The 14,599-nt window shown below is 39.4% G+C and overlaps 1 protein-coding gene across 1 annotated transcript in view; it reads right to left on the bottom strand.

Moving 5' to 3' along the window:
- ctdp1 (CTD (carboxy-terminal domain, RNA polymerase II, polypeptide A) phosphatase, subunit 1) overlaps positions 1-14,599 on the bottom strand; it is a 64,488-nt gene that overhangs the window by 35,070 nt on the left and 14,819 nt on the right. Inside the window, exon 11 of the mRNA XM_061093263.1 lies at positions 12,976-13,132. Coding sequence (XP_060949246.1) covers positions 12,976-13,132 — 157 coding nt within the window. The remainder of the gene's footprint in view (positions 1-12,975; positions 13,133-14,599) is intronic.

Genomic DNA, 14,599 nt, shown 5'->3' with positions numbered 1-14,599 from the left:
AAAAGTGCCTAATGGGTTACCACAACATGTGGTGGAAGGATGCATTATGGGTCAGGAAAGAACCCATTGGATGTTGGTGCAGATCCAGTTCAGTAGGCGGATCTAGATTTTTTTTCCTTTCAAATTGGGAGATTTTTCAACATTTCAGTTGATTGTCAGACAATAATTCACAAATCTATGAAAAAAGAATCAGGCATGGTAAGCGACATTTGTGATTGTGTGCAATTTGGTGCAGATCCTAATACAAATCTTGATCTAGGGAATTTCATGAGGGCATTATTGACCATTGGCTGAAGTATGCATTCTACGAAGTGACATTGAAGTTCTTAAAAATTCAAAGAATATCATAATTGTCTTAATATGTGGTGCTTGTTTTAGGCGACAAAAAAGAAAACATCTTCCAGACAGTTTTTAATTAATGTTCAACTGGCAGTGTTGGTATTGTTGGGTCTCACTCATTTGATTTGTGTAACATCTGTGTGGGTAAAGTTGGAAAAGGGGCCTCAAACAGGGCTACGCTTCAGTTAGCATTTTATCATTTAGGCTTGTTATGCCTACTCTCAGAAGTCTATCAATAACTGCCATTGGGTATGTCACACCAGAGGGTTTGACACTTAGAAACTGCTACTCTGTTCACTTATTCATGATACTTGGCCCTATCTTTGAGATAAGGCTATTGTGAGAACATTCCCGAAAGACCATATATGTAATTGAGTAATCTGTCTGGCAGCTTGTTTTTATTTTGTTGTTTGTTTTTGGTATGTGTTTTGTTTCTGTTTGTGCATTTGTATTATGTCTTGTCAACACTTTGGTATGTATCTGAAAATTGTAAATAAAGTATTAAAAAAACTAAAAGGAAACTGTTTTAGTCCAAAAACCCTTTTGTTCTCTTTTGTGAATTTGAAAACTGACCAGTAGTAGCAGCAGTATCATTCCAGTTTATGTTTCCTTTACAAAAATATAACGATTCAAGTTAGATAAATCAAAGTTTAGATTGTAAAGAATAATTCAAACTTCTGAAAAAAGGCCATTTTATTATATACTGAGGGTTGTTTTATGTCCATTTCTCCAACATCTATTCCAAATCAACAGTTGAAAAAGCTCATGTCAGAGCAAAAATTAAGAAACGAAAAGAAAACACACTTCCAGGCCAGTGAAGCCATGTCTGCTTCACTACACTTTAAAAAGTATTCTACAGTTCACTATGCCAGAGAGGGTAACAAAGGCTTAACAGAGAGGGAAACATTAAAAATCCTCACAAACAGTGAGACAAACTCTTCTAAAGCTTTTTTTTCCTGACTGCAATCAAAGGCTAAGCAAGAGCACAACATGGAACTTTTCAAAGCACAGCATGGCACCATCTGCAAGCCAGTTCAGAGTCAGGCTACTGGTCTTATTACTGCGAGTACAGTTTAGTAATAGCGTGATTTCAGGACATGCAATTTATTTCTGACCAAACGCTTCAGTTGCAACACTATTGTGTAGACATTTGTGGTCGACTGCGGTGTATTATCCTTTGAGGATAGATGTACAAGCAAACATCAAACAGAGGACGTTTTTTGTGCTCTGTTTTATTGCACAAAGGACAGGGACTTGGGACTCACTTTAAATCGTAGCTAAGCCATTAAGATTTCACTTCTTTAAGTCTAGACATAGATATTTTAGTTTAAGACTCGCATCTGGCCTGAGGTGTAACTCACTCTGAAAGATTCATGTGCAGCAAGAGAAGCCAAGAGTCATTCATTTTAAATGAAAGGCATCAATTAGGACAAGCTGTTACTGTGGGATCAGCCGGTTGCTGTTACCCTGAGCAGAGAGCGTCGGCTGAGCTGAGGCCAACTTAAAGCAAATTACTGGCCAAACAGTTTCTGTTTTAACATCTTACTTCGGACTGATTGTTTGTTACACCCTGACAGGTTGGAGCCTTACAGTCAAATTACATTTTTTAATTGGATCCTGATTTATTGCCACTACATTAGGGCACATTGTACTGGAAGCCGCTACATAATTGTTCAAATTGTAGATTGTACATTAAATGTCATTTTGGTTTTGTTCTTAAGAACCTCGGTGTGCTCAATTTTCCTTTTGCACAATGTATACATAGTAAAAATAGAGTTTTTAAAGTTTCAACAAAGGTTAGTTTTGAGTACCTTAGACACGATCTGCTGACTTCAGGTTGATCTGGTCCAGTGTGAACAAAAAAAAAAACAGCAGCACCACACTTTCTACACTATCATTTAAGCAGTCCATAGCTTTATGCGATGATCTGTGTTTTTAATATGCATACTTATAATGAAGACAGCTTTGCTCGACTGTAATACACGTTTCAAAGCTTTCAAGAAGTTTTGCAGGTTAAATGAAAACTATTAATATGGCAAATTTGCCCCAAGCTTGAAATCAAACAAAAAAAACAATTAACTGCATCGAGGTGCACTGCAGCTGAAGTAAACCATGATAGAAGTTTACTCAGGCAAGCAGTGGATACACTTTCTGAAGAGCCCCGGTCCGGCTTTGAAAAGAAAAATATCAATGTCTCATTAAATTAACACGTCTCTGAAGAGACACAATGGAGTGTCTGGAAGAAAACTTCAGAGAAAAGATGAGGACGAACCCATAGCAAGAGCCTGACACATTTCCATGCAGACAGTCAATCAGCGCTCATTGTCCTGGACAATTTCTATTTGCGCTGGGTTATTGTGCAAGAAGCTCGTGTATCAACCAGTCTGAGGAGTGTGCAGGCAGGGACAATTTTACATAGTACAACCCAACTGAAGGTGGACAGAAAGTTCATTCTCTGCGAAAATGAATGACTTCATCCGCCAAAAGGTAGTCAGAGGTGGTTGTATGGAAGACAGGTGACTGCTGAATGGAAACAGACTGCGCACAGGTCGTTTCATGTGGGCAGTGAGGAAGATAGAGGTTTTTGCATTTGTGGAAAAAAAAGCTCACCTGAGGCCCCAGTGAGAAAAGGAATTGAATACAAATGTGTAAGAAGAGAGATAGACATGGAGGCATTGTGCAGACTGGTAAAAGTTAGGCCACAAAAGATATGTTATGTAAGAGGAAAGGACTGATGAGACTGGTCAATCAGAAGCACAAAAGCCTCAAACGTGGCTCTGCTTACAACCATATTCACCTCTTCATTAGCAAGGGCCAAGTCCCAATCTGACGGTAACAATGGCAACGAGAATATACATCTTCACTCAACTTCTACCGACGCCTACATGAATGGAAGCTGATGCACTCACAAGCAGAAAACACAGAAATCCTATGAGAACAAATGTTCTTAAGAGGCTCCGCAAAAAAAGGATGATACCGGATTCTTTTTTAACCATCATCTCAGGGAGACGTGCTACACTGCAGCTGAGGTTAGTCGAGAGTGGTTAAGTAAAACTGAGCTGAAAAACAAGAACAGCTTCAAACACAAAAACACTTCAGAGAATCATCTCTAGAGAATTCAGGTTTCAAAAAGTGTTATGTCAATGATACACTTTGCTGAATCTCTTTGGTTCAGAGGGAGGGAAAAAGCCAGACCAAATTTCTTCTGCCAAAATGAGCTTTAACTGTTTGAGCGAGGTCCAAAAGTGGACATCTCACCACAGTCAGATGACTTGAGATGTTTTTGTCAGGCTGCAAGGGACCGCGTGAGAATAGCAACCGCAGCAGAGGGAATATTCATAGCGCTCCAGGTTTAGGGACAGACGCTGGGTGACAGAGTGGCTTGTCCAGGAGCGGTAATGTGCTTGTGTCGGCATGATGACTGCGCCTGACCCTGTAGCACTGGTCTGATCACTTGTATCCCGCTGCTTTGCAACCTCAGTGTTAACAAGTGCAGAATTTCAGCACCACGGACAGCAACACACACACTAAGCTGAGACCAACAGGCTGACCATATCACTTTTAGTTTTGCTCTGTTGAGTTTTGGAACAAGTTGAGTAAGTTTGATGTAATGTTTGAAAGCATAAGCTAATAATGCTTTAGTGTAACTTAAAAAAAAAAAGAAGCAAATATACTTCACCATTTCCAGCTTCTCAAATCTACAAGCATGTCAGAAAGAGAAAATCGGCTCATCTTCAAATTCAGAAAGAGTGAACTCGTGAATGCTTTGCAGTTTTGCAAAATAAAGGAATTATCAATTTAAAAAATAATTATATTACTATGTCACATTTTTTCGTTTACTTGTGAGCCACTTTAAGAACTAACAAAAGATTTAATGTTTCCAAGCTTAAACATACAACTAGGATTTGAAAAATCCCATGATAACCTGACATTAGTCCGTACTGTGTCTACTCTACAAAAAGCACTCTACTTAAGTCCAAAGTTTAACTGTTGTTAAAACCGAGGCCATTTTCTATACTGTAAGAAAATACTTCTTTATCAGCAAGGGCCCAGTCCTACTGACATGACATGTCCACAACATAATCCATATTAGTGATTTCTGCTGTGCTCTGTCTATAACAAGCATCACTTGGCATGTTCATCTCCATGGACTTCATGCCAAACGAATGTTATTATTGCCCTGGCCTTTCTACATACCACAGACTTCACATCTTCTCTTGTGCCTTTCGGTTAAAAACTTTCTGAAATATCACATAGACAAGCAGCATTGTTATCAGGCCGGAACAGCTTGTTTCAGATGGCCTGGTCACAAGAGTTCATCCAAACTTGGGGCTTTCTTGCAAAGAGAAATAGGGAATAAAGCTTTTAAATCAACAGAAACCTCGCCTTCAGCTGAGTCAAATCCTTTGGATGATCTCTCACTTAATGTGTGTGGTGTCTCTGTGGGGACGTCTGCGATTGTTCACAGTACAGCTGTAATTACTGGTCTGTAAGTCTGTTGCCACAGAGCAATAAAGGCTTTCATATACTACATATTGGATTTGTCTACTCTGTGGTACATATGAGCCACAGCAAAGTACAACATAGGGTCCGTCGGCAGGGGACTGGGATAAAGCACTGGCCTGGGACAGCTGTTGTCTGCGCCAAAAGAAACAACTTCCAGGTTACTATTATGCGTTTAACCAACAAATAACATCAGTATGTAATTCTATAGCACCAAGACAAAAATCCTGAAAAGCCTCTGCATTTTGAAAACTCATGCAGAAGCGTGTTCTCCTCAGTACCTTCTGAGGATTACATCTCTCAAAGGCTGTAAGATGTCAATATCTGCAGGCGGAGGGAGACCGAGCATCACTGTGACTGATCTCCTATGATCCTCGGCTTAATGAGTCATGTCTCTGAGGGCCCCCATGGCGACACACATGTCACCCTAACACTGCCCTGTGTTGAAATCTTCACCTGACTCATTAGGTCTGGAATCAGCAGGATTTCATTTGACTTTAAGTTGAACGGTGTTGATAAATCCACTTTCCTAAATTGGTAAAGGCAGCTAAATTGTTACTCACTGACAGATTCAAATCCAGCCAATACACACTTTAAACTCTGCAGTGTAATGTGTGTTTGAATCCCTTATTCTATAAGTGGAAGGGTGCATGGACTGTTTTCTGCTTAAGAGTTTACATATAGTATTTAAAGGGATTACAGTAAAGATGTAGTCCTGACTTGATGCTGAATTTCAAATTACAATGACTGAGCAACTTTGGAACACTTTATTAATTTATATCTATACAGTTTCTATATTGTACAACAAGGGCTTGTTTCTAAAGACCCTTTTTTTAATCATGTGTTCATTTCAAATATAAAGAGAGAAATCCGTAATTAAATAAGCTATTGCCCATAACGCAATACACTCACAAGGCAATGTTATCTTTTAGGTAAAGGACAAACGTTATCATAACAGGTAATCTGAACGACACTGTAAGAGTTATCTGAGGGTGACTTTCTGGTTCAAGTGGGAAGACGGTTTTAGCTGTAAATCTTGTGTTCTTTCAAGCTTCATTAAGCAGGACTTTCTATGTTAACAATTCATCAAGTGACTTGCTGCAATGCGAAAGGGTTTTTCTGGCACTGATAATCCCATTCAGGAACAACAGTCTGCAGCAACTGGCTGTTGTTTCGCCAAGAGGTCCTACACATACACACAGGTTTTCCTGATTGTAAATATGGTGCATTATGGTGGTAGAGAAAGCAGCAGAAGAAAGAGTTTCCAACCATCTCCACTAATCACACAACCATGGGAACAGCAATTTTGAAGAAAGGTCACCCAGTAGGTACATGCTGTGATTCTTAGCAGGGCCACTCGGCACATGTTGTTCCAGGTAACCTGACACATACCATCATGTAACCATTGGTGACATTTAAATGTGAGGCTGTCTTACCTGACTCTTATGTGTACCTTGCTTCAGCCAATTAAGATTGGCTCTTTCTATGTGCCCTGAAGATCTAGAGCGTTTAAGAACGTCAAAGACTGGCCTTTAGCAAAGGCAGTCCGAGAAGGATGACATTTGAAATCTACACAGGACCCTTTGAGTCCATTTCTTTACCTTTAAAAATATGTTGGACGAGGATGTAGCAGTGCTTGCAAGGAGTTAATACCCAGACTTGCAATTAACCTGGCTGAAGTCAATGTGTCATAGTGGTGTTAAGAGTCTAAAATCAGAAATGTATGAATCATGGTCTATTTCAAATAGACCCCTAAGGCTAAGCCTCTGATATATCTACCCAGAACCTTTTTGCTATGAATCACAAAGCTTACTTGTATAATAAAATAAAATCTATTTTTTAATGTTACTTTGCAAAAACTGTGGTTTGATTTGAGATTTTATGTATGTGTAAGAGGTCTCTGCAACACAGCCATTGTTGCATAAAGTTTTGGCCTTAAGACAGATTTGCATATTTTTGCTTATAAGTTCTACATCTAACATTTTTTTTATTTATTTACGATTTTTTTCCTCTTGACTGTGGCAATTGTTGCATGCATGGAGATCAGGTGCTGCATTAGCCTGTAAGCTAAAGGTAAAGTACTGGCTATAATCTATCTAATAATTCCAGTTGTACCCCTCTGAATGTGTTTTCACTGTTAATGGATTACATTCTTGAAAGTACTTTTTAGTTTTCAAAACTGAAGAAAGGAGCCCTGCCTGAACCAAAGGGCAGGGCTTAATTTCCACAAGAACAACCTGATGGGGGAAAAAACATCATCTAATCATCCCTGCTCAACAGTGAACTTCACTCAGCGTAATGCTTGAGCCATCAGAAGGTCCCATTTACACAGCAAATGCTGTTGGTGTTTTGGGATCAATACGAGTGTGTGAGCACTGAACACTTCATTCATCAAATTGGTATTAAACTGCAATTGGGCTGTATTAGCCTGAAATTGGCCTTTGAGTAAGATTATAATATATGTTAAGGCAATGCAACAATAACAGTGTTTTATTGCACAACAGCAGGGACTAATAAATACATAAAAGCACAGTGCTTTAGAGCAAAAAAAAGGCCCAGCCAAGGTGAGATAAACAAGACTGCCTGTACTTATACATTAGTTCTGGAACCTGTACTGAGAGAAAGTACATTGGGTAAATAGATCATGTCCCTGAAGGAGCTCACAGATAATTAATTTCTTCATTAGTGAAATCAACTTTAAGCTTGTTCATGGCCATCTTAATAAGAGGCCAGCCCTTACAGTTAGAAGACCGCTTTAATGTCAGCTTAAAATACACATATTACTGGCTTTGACAAATCAAATTGAGATCCATCTTTATCCTGCGCTTCTCTATTGAAAAGTCCCAACACATTTCAATGAATAATGTAGTAAGCAAGGTCGAGCCAGCAATTTCTTGCACATATTAACACATTGCTAACATTTTATTCAAATAATCAAGAAAAATGTTTTCCAAGTGGCACATTCTCTGCATTGCAAATCCCCCATTATCCAAGAAAGGAAACAGACAAAACATTTTTCAGTCCAATCATTCCAGCTGAGATGACCCAACCACTGACATAATGTACCAATTCAATATTAATAATAAAAAACAGTTTCCAGTTTGCTTCCTGCTGCAGTTATCATGATGTCTGATAGGAACAAACGCAGATAATTTATCAAGAAGACATTTTTTTAAGTAGCTGGACGGATTATATAAAAATACAATTTCACATATATCTACTAATTGGAATAACCAGCTTTCATTGCAGAAGAATAATATAATCTTTATTTCAATGACCTTATGTAAGCCAGAAGAAGGCAGCACCAAATCGTGCAGCCTCATTAGGTAGGTATCTACAGGTAGCTAGCATTGAGAGGTCTACCTTTATCTACCTCTGATTTATAACTAATAAACCTGGCCCTTTTTCATTATGAACCAGCAATACAGCATACACCATTCAAGAACAGAAGCCTTGACATGTGCAGCAACAGAAACCTTTATTTATTAGACAAATGTCATTTTTTTCAATCAATAGATTATGCCTTAGCCTTATCCTCAAAGAGACTCTATCTCATACATCGTATTGAGAGCTCCGAGATATAGATGTAAAATATTAACGGAAATGTTAAATAGCTCTTGGCTCAGGCCGTATTATAGGCCACTTATTCTCACAGGACATGTGATGCAGCCCTGCACCATCTTCAAGCACATTGGTGTAGCGGGGAAAAAAGGAGTGAAACGTCCGTTCCCAGAAACGCATTGCACAGCAGTTAGATGGAGCTGTTGCCTGCAGCTACAGAGTTACTTAATTTCAAAATTATAATGAGTTAGCATGGCAGGCTGTTTAGCACCACAGTAACTGGAGCCAGTTTGTCATTTAAAGCATGACAAATCCCACTGACATCCAGATCATAAAGTTAAACTAAAGTCCCATTTCCTTGCAAGATATATAACCTACGTAGGACCAAATGGTTTAAGGGTACACAAAACCTGGAAAAATCTTAAGTTTAAATAACAAGATGTTCTTCATTACAGTGTGTATGGCTGTTGACAGCTCAGGGGCTTGTGGTTTGTTGGGTCATGCTTTTTCATACTAATATTTTGTATTTTTAGAAACACTCAACAAATGTCCTTTCTTAATTATGCCTTATCTACAAATAGGACAAATGTATCATTAACTCCCCTGCACACTGGTGGTTATCATGCCAGTTCGGCTACTCTACATCAAACTCATGTCATAAATACATGAGCGTCATGTTTTACCATAATAATTTAATGTCTTTGTTCACCGTTGGGAGAGAAAACATCAGATTGCCAAACCAAACAATTACAACTTCAAAGAGCTTTCTCATTGTCTTATTGACTGATGCATCGACTCATCCACTTACAGTATGTTCTATGCCATCTTAAAGGGACTCTTACCTTTGTTGCATTTGAGAATTACAGCACATTCAAATCATCCCGCCTTCCTCCAATGCCCCACCCCCTCGTTCCCATCCGCGGTGTTTTTTTGAAGAAACTTTATTTACAAGCAGACTTACAACCTACTGCCTCCGCGCACGCACGTGAGTTTTTGTTTACCAAAGCAATGGATTCGGATTCAGAAGCACCGGTAAGTTATATACATTCGGGCCCGCGCCTTGATGACGCGGGCCCGAATGCGCCACAAGAAGCAGACGGAAAACCTGCATGTCCATGCAGCAAACAGACAGGTCTGTCGGCCAATAAGGTCCTTCGGTCCGAAGAATTTTATTGGTTGAAGTTTTCACTAAATATTATGAGAGTGAAATAATTGTTTGTTTTTACTCCTGGTGGGTCTGTCTTGCATTTTAGAGTGTCATTACCTTATTCATACCAATTTAACCTTATCCAAAAAAAGTGTAAAAATGCAACAAAGGTAAGAGTCCCTTTAACACAAACACATTCTACAACTGAAAACATCAACAGTATTTTTTTTTTTAAACTATCAAACAATTGCATCTTATTGTGTGGGGAAACCAAAACGATGAGCTCCAACAAGATTCACAGAGTTGAGGGTATTTTTAACATTATACACTTTCAGCACCTATTCAATTCCATTTTATTTGTCTAGCGTCAAATCTTATCATACTTCATCTCAAGGCACTTTACACTTAGATCTTTGGATAATAAGCCACTTTGCACATGTCCCCCCTTCTAATTACCACTACCCAACAAGTGACCTTATAGTTTGTCACATGTCGTGTCCCATGTGAACAAACCACAATCTTTTTTCTTTAGAATAATCACCTGCCGAGAGGCTCTTGGCAGATCTCAAGATCCACTTTGCACATTTTCCCCCTGCTGAAGCATTAGCAGGATTCAGCTCCATTAAAGAGCATTATCCAAGCAGGAGGTGCAGAGCTCTCAGACATTAGTAATCACTTCACCAGCCTTACAAGAATGGCACAATATATAGAATGTAACACGTAGGCTGGCATGATAGCTATATAAGGTTTGTTCAAGATCCGAATAGATGAAAATGTATGGAACAATACGTCAAAGTATGTGTTGCTATGATGTTTTCAAAGTTGTCTATCGGTTAACTTTGAGTAGTGATCAAAATCAGCCAAACGCTGTCTACAATGGCTGCATAAGGAAGTGGATCAAAATACTATTTCAATTCAGAACAATCAACCATCTCATTGTTACGTGACAAGAAGGTGAGATCCATTCTATCAAACCAACTTTTCCAGAAGTGTTACCAACAAATAGCAAGACTAGATAAAATATAAATCTGCACACAGGAACAGAAAGCTATCCATTCATTGTCTCTATGTTATTAGAGTCAGGGGGTTAGCTGGAGCAAATCAGTGTTGACATTGGGTGAGAGGTGGGGTATACACACTTGATAGGTTGACAGCGAATCGCAGGGTTACATAGGCTACAGTGACAAACAACCATTCACCCCAATTCACACCTACAGTCAATCAAGAGTCTTCAAATAGCCTAACCCCAATCAGCATGCTGAAGTCCCCGCAGAAAACCCACAGAGACAGAGGTAAAAACATGCAAAGTCCACCAAGGCTGTGAACCCTCTTGCTGTGAAGCGACATTGCTAACCACTGCGCCACCATGCCTCCCACTAGGGGGCAGTCAACCTGAAATGTCACTACTAAATACAACCTGAGGCTGCGAAAACCTCATATGAAAATCCTTTAGTATTAAGTCTTATCTTTGCACCTTCCTACATCAGAAACTCCCTTTAAATGAATGTCATGTTGGAGACATGTGTTTTACTGCCCAACAAGAAATCGAATAAAACTGCTTTCTGTCTTATGGCACTATACTGTTACTGGCAATACTCTGTCCGTGATCTCAGATCAGCAAACTCCCTTAGTATTTTTACAAAGAAATATAAGATATATTCTTTGATCATGCTTTTCAATTGGGGTTATCGAAATTGGTTCTTACTTTTTAACTGTATTAAAATGAATTGCTGTATTATTGTTAGTTTATTTGTTTAGAGTTTTGAAAAACCTTTGGGCTGCATATTTGCATGAAAGCTGAGATACAAAGAGTTGTTATTATTGAGCCGCTTACCCTCTATTGGTTTGCTAGTCTATGACTTTCAGTTTGGAGGGAGTACAGAAGTGCTGAGTCTTTAAATAAATACTTAATTACAGCTCCATCAGCACTGCAAAAGGTGGCAGACCTCACAGCTCTTATTAGATCAAATGAGCAACAGGAAAGAAGGAGTGAAAGAGAAGTCAAAACAACAAAGACTCCATTATGCAGGAGCATCAAATGACTAAAGGCCAATTTATGCTTGTACGTCTTTTCTAAAACGGACAGATAAGACCGCCCTATCCGTCGATGAACGCCCTCTCCGAGCGCCTCGGACAGCTTTTCGTACACCTCAGATTTTTCTAACTGTCCGTCTCTATGTCGGAGAGCCCACGGACAGCTCTTGGCTGTGATTGGTCCGCGAACGACATCATTTCCCTACGACGTCATTTCCGGACCTCAAACTTCCTGTTTCCTTCCCTGTGTCACATCAAACCCAAACACAACTATGATTCTACGATTAATGTGACGTGTGTGTTAAGCCAGCGGAGTTGTCCGGCTGACGGTGGCTCGTTCGAGCACTGACGGCATGTGTGCACGGTCACATACGGTTATAATGAGCTTTCAAAACGGCGCTAGCAGGCTATGCTAGCGGGCTAGCAACCATGCTAACTGCGGTGGTAACAGTGCAAAAACCCGCCGTCACGACTTTAATTCCACTTCTATCATGACACTGTTTCTATAATACCGCCAGGCTAGAAGCAAACACTGGGTAGTAGTTAGTGCCGGGAGTCCCTGCTGACTGTGTGTGGAAGCTGGGAGGGGAGCAAGCTGGGAGTGGAGCTAGCTAGCTCGTCTAGCTTCAAGCTACACGGAGCTTCAAGCTGTGGAATTAGCAACACAGTTCGGAAACAAGACCGGGGAACCGCTGCGCTAAGAAACGATAACATCAGCATTTTGACCCGCTGGGTGTCACTTTATTTAGTTCTGTTAGTTGCCATGGTTCAGTGTGTGGGAGGCGAGCCACAGATGTAAACAGACACACGTGGACTTCTTCTTCCCAAAATTGGGGTAAGCTTCTCTGAGCTTGTCTTCCGTTGCGCCACCTATGGGTTTGGCGGTGAATTTTTTTCAACGTACAGTGGTCGGACTAGTAAAAATCAAAAAGACTCTTCGCCCACCGTGGAGCCCTCTCCGAGAAACGGATACGTAGAAGCATACCCGAGCCTTAAGAGTTAACACAGAAAGTCTTCTGAAACTGATGTTGGTTCTGGTACCATCAACAAAGCTTGCTTGAGTAAGGGAAGAAGCACTGTGTGGCAATAATATTAGAGGTGGTTATTAGAGACATCTCGTACTGTGAGGTTCATTGAAAACTGCTGAGAAAAGAGGTTTTTTAATTCCGTGATTGCTGAATATTCACTTTTTGGCTGTATTTAAAATGTTTACAGCCCATCGAGTAAATTATAACAAGCTAATTCATTAAAACTGCTCTACATGCAAAGGTCTTGGTCACACGAGGGATTTTCCTGCCTATTGGGACATTCCTATTCTTACTCTTGTAAGCTTTTTTCTTTGGCTCACAAATGAATCGGATGAGCCAAAGAAGAGTTTTCTCACATCTTACCTCTTTATCCATGCTCTCTAGATCCGCCTTGCAAAGTGTGTATAGAGGCATAGATTCTGACATGCTCGGCTGTCGTTTTCTACGAGACGGCCCAGGCTGCTCGTCGTCTTGGCTGGGCCCCGCTGCGTCATCCTGCTGCTGATCCTTTGAAGTTCCCCTGGGGTGAAATAACACAAAAAACAAGAACACTGATGAAGTAGTTTATTGTTTTGTTTCACAACAGAAAAAATCTTCACAAATGTTTAGTCACAAAGGGGTATATCAAATTGGCATGGAATAGTGATGAAAAAAATAAAAAATAACACATCCATAACCTAGTCAAGTCTAAATATGAAGACAAAACTTCAACACACGTACATACACAACCATAAAGAAAAGACGAATAAATATCAATATGCCCAAATGCACGTATAAAAAGTGTTTATAGCTATACTACCAGAAAACTAATATATCCCTCAAGAAGATGATATCAGATAATTATCTGATGATTAAAGGATATTTTTATAATAAAGTTGGAAGCGCCACAAGAGCCCGATATACAAGAGAAAAAAAATTAAATAAAAACATAGACTTGCTAGATAGCTTGTTCAATAGAAAGTTGGGGAAAACTATTTTATCCATCTATCTATACCATCAGTATATTTAGTAATTGTATAAAGGCAACATGTTTGCCACCTAATCAACCATATCAATTAACAAATAGTGTTCACAAATTACAAATAAAGGATGATTACTGCTTTTATTGTTTTTCATCTCCTGTTTTGCTTGTCCTGCTTAGAAATGTAGTCTTGTTTTAAAGCACTCTTCACAGGAATCATAAGGGAAACACATTCATTTGCAAACAATGTAAATAATCAGCACATTTTTCACAACAATTTGCAGATGAAGCTTGCAGGGTGAAGGACTGAATGCTGATCTAGGGACCAATAACGAGAATTGCAAGGAAATTCTCCTTATTAAAAACTAACCATTAGATGCAAATCTTATGTAAGTGGGAAGAGGATATTTCTATACTTTGCCTTGTGCTTAATTGAACAGACCTTCTTTGATGATTACATTTAAATTAAATTAAAATTTAAGTTTATGCATCTCCCTAAACCTCCACATTGCCGTCAAGCCATTTATAAAGTGGGCCGATTTCATGCTTGGAGTTATTAATTAAAGCGTATCATCACAGATATAATAAATTCAAAACATTTTAATCTGGCGTGACTTTCCAGTCAAGAGATTTTATGTTTATGTAGTGAAAAACAGTCAGGCCACAGCCTCTCTGCTGCAGAGTACTCTTCATTAGCATTTACTATCACCAATGAATGATGGAGTGGAAGAACACAAAACTGACACCTATTCTGTAATCTGGCATTTCATTCTGGTAACTGGATGAATATGAAAATATTTGTAGGATAAGTTATATACAGCGTTACCACCCTAAGGAGTGTAAGGTAGCCTGGATTTTATTGTGCTGTTTTAAAGACCCAATGTGCAGATTAAAAGATGTTCCACACAAATTCAGAGGATCGTGTGGGAGCAACAAACTACACACTGTCTGTGTTCCCCTGCCACCAAACAATCCATACAGTTAAAGGTTTGTTGGGGGGGCCCAAAAAAGTGACAACAGTTTTTT

The sequence above is a fragment of the Limanda limanda genome, chromosome 19 (assembly GCF_963576545.1).
Source record: "Limanda limanda chromosome 19, fLimLim1.1, whole genome shotgun sequence".
Classification (NCBI taxonomy): domain Eukaryota; kingdom Metazoa; phylum Chordata; class Actinopteri; order Pleuronectiformes; family Pleuronectidae; genus Limanda; species Limanda limanda.
The sequence above is the reverse complement of the archived record's forward strand: the minus strand, read 5'-3'. Positions and strand labels throughout refer to the sequence as shown.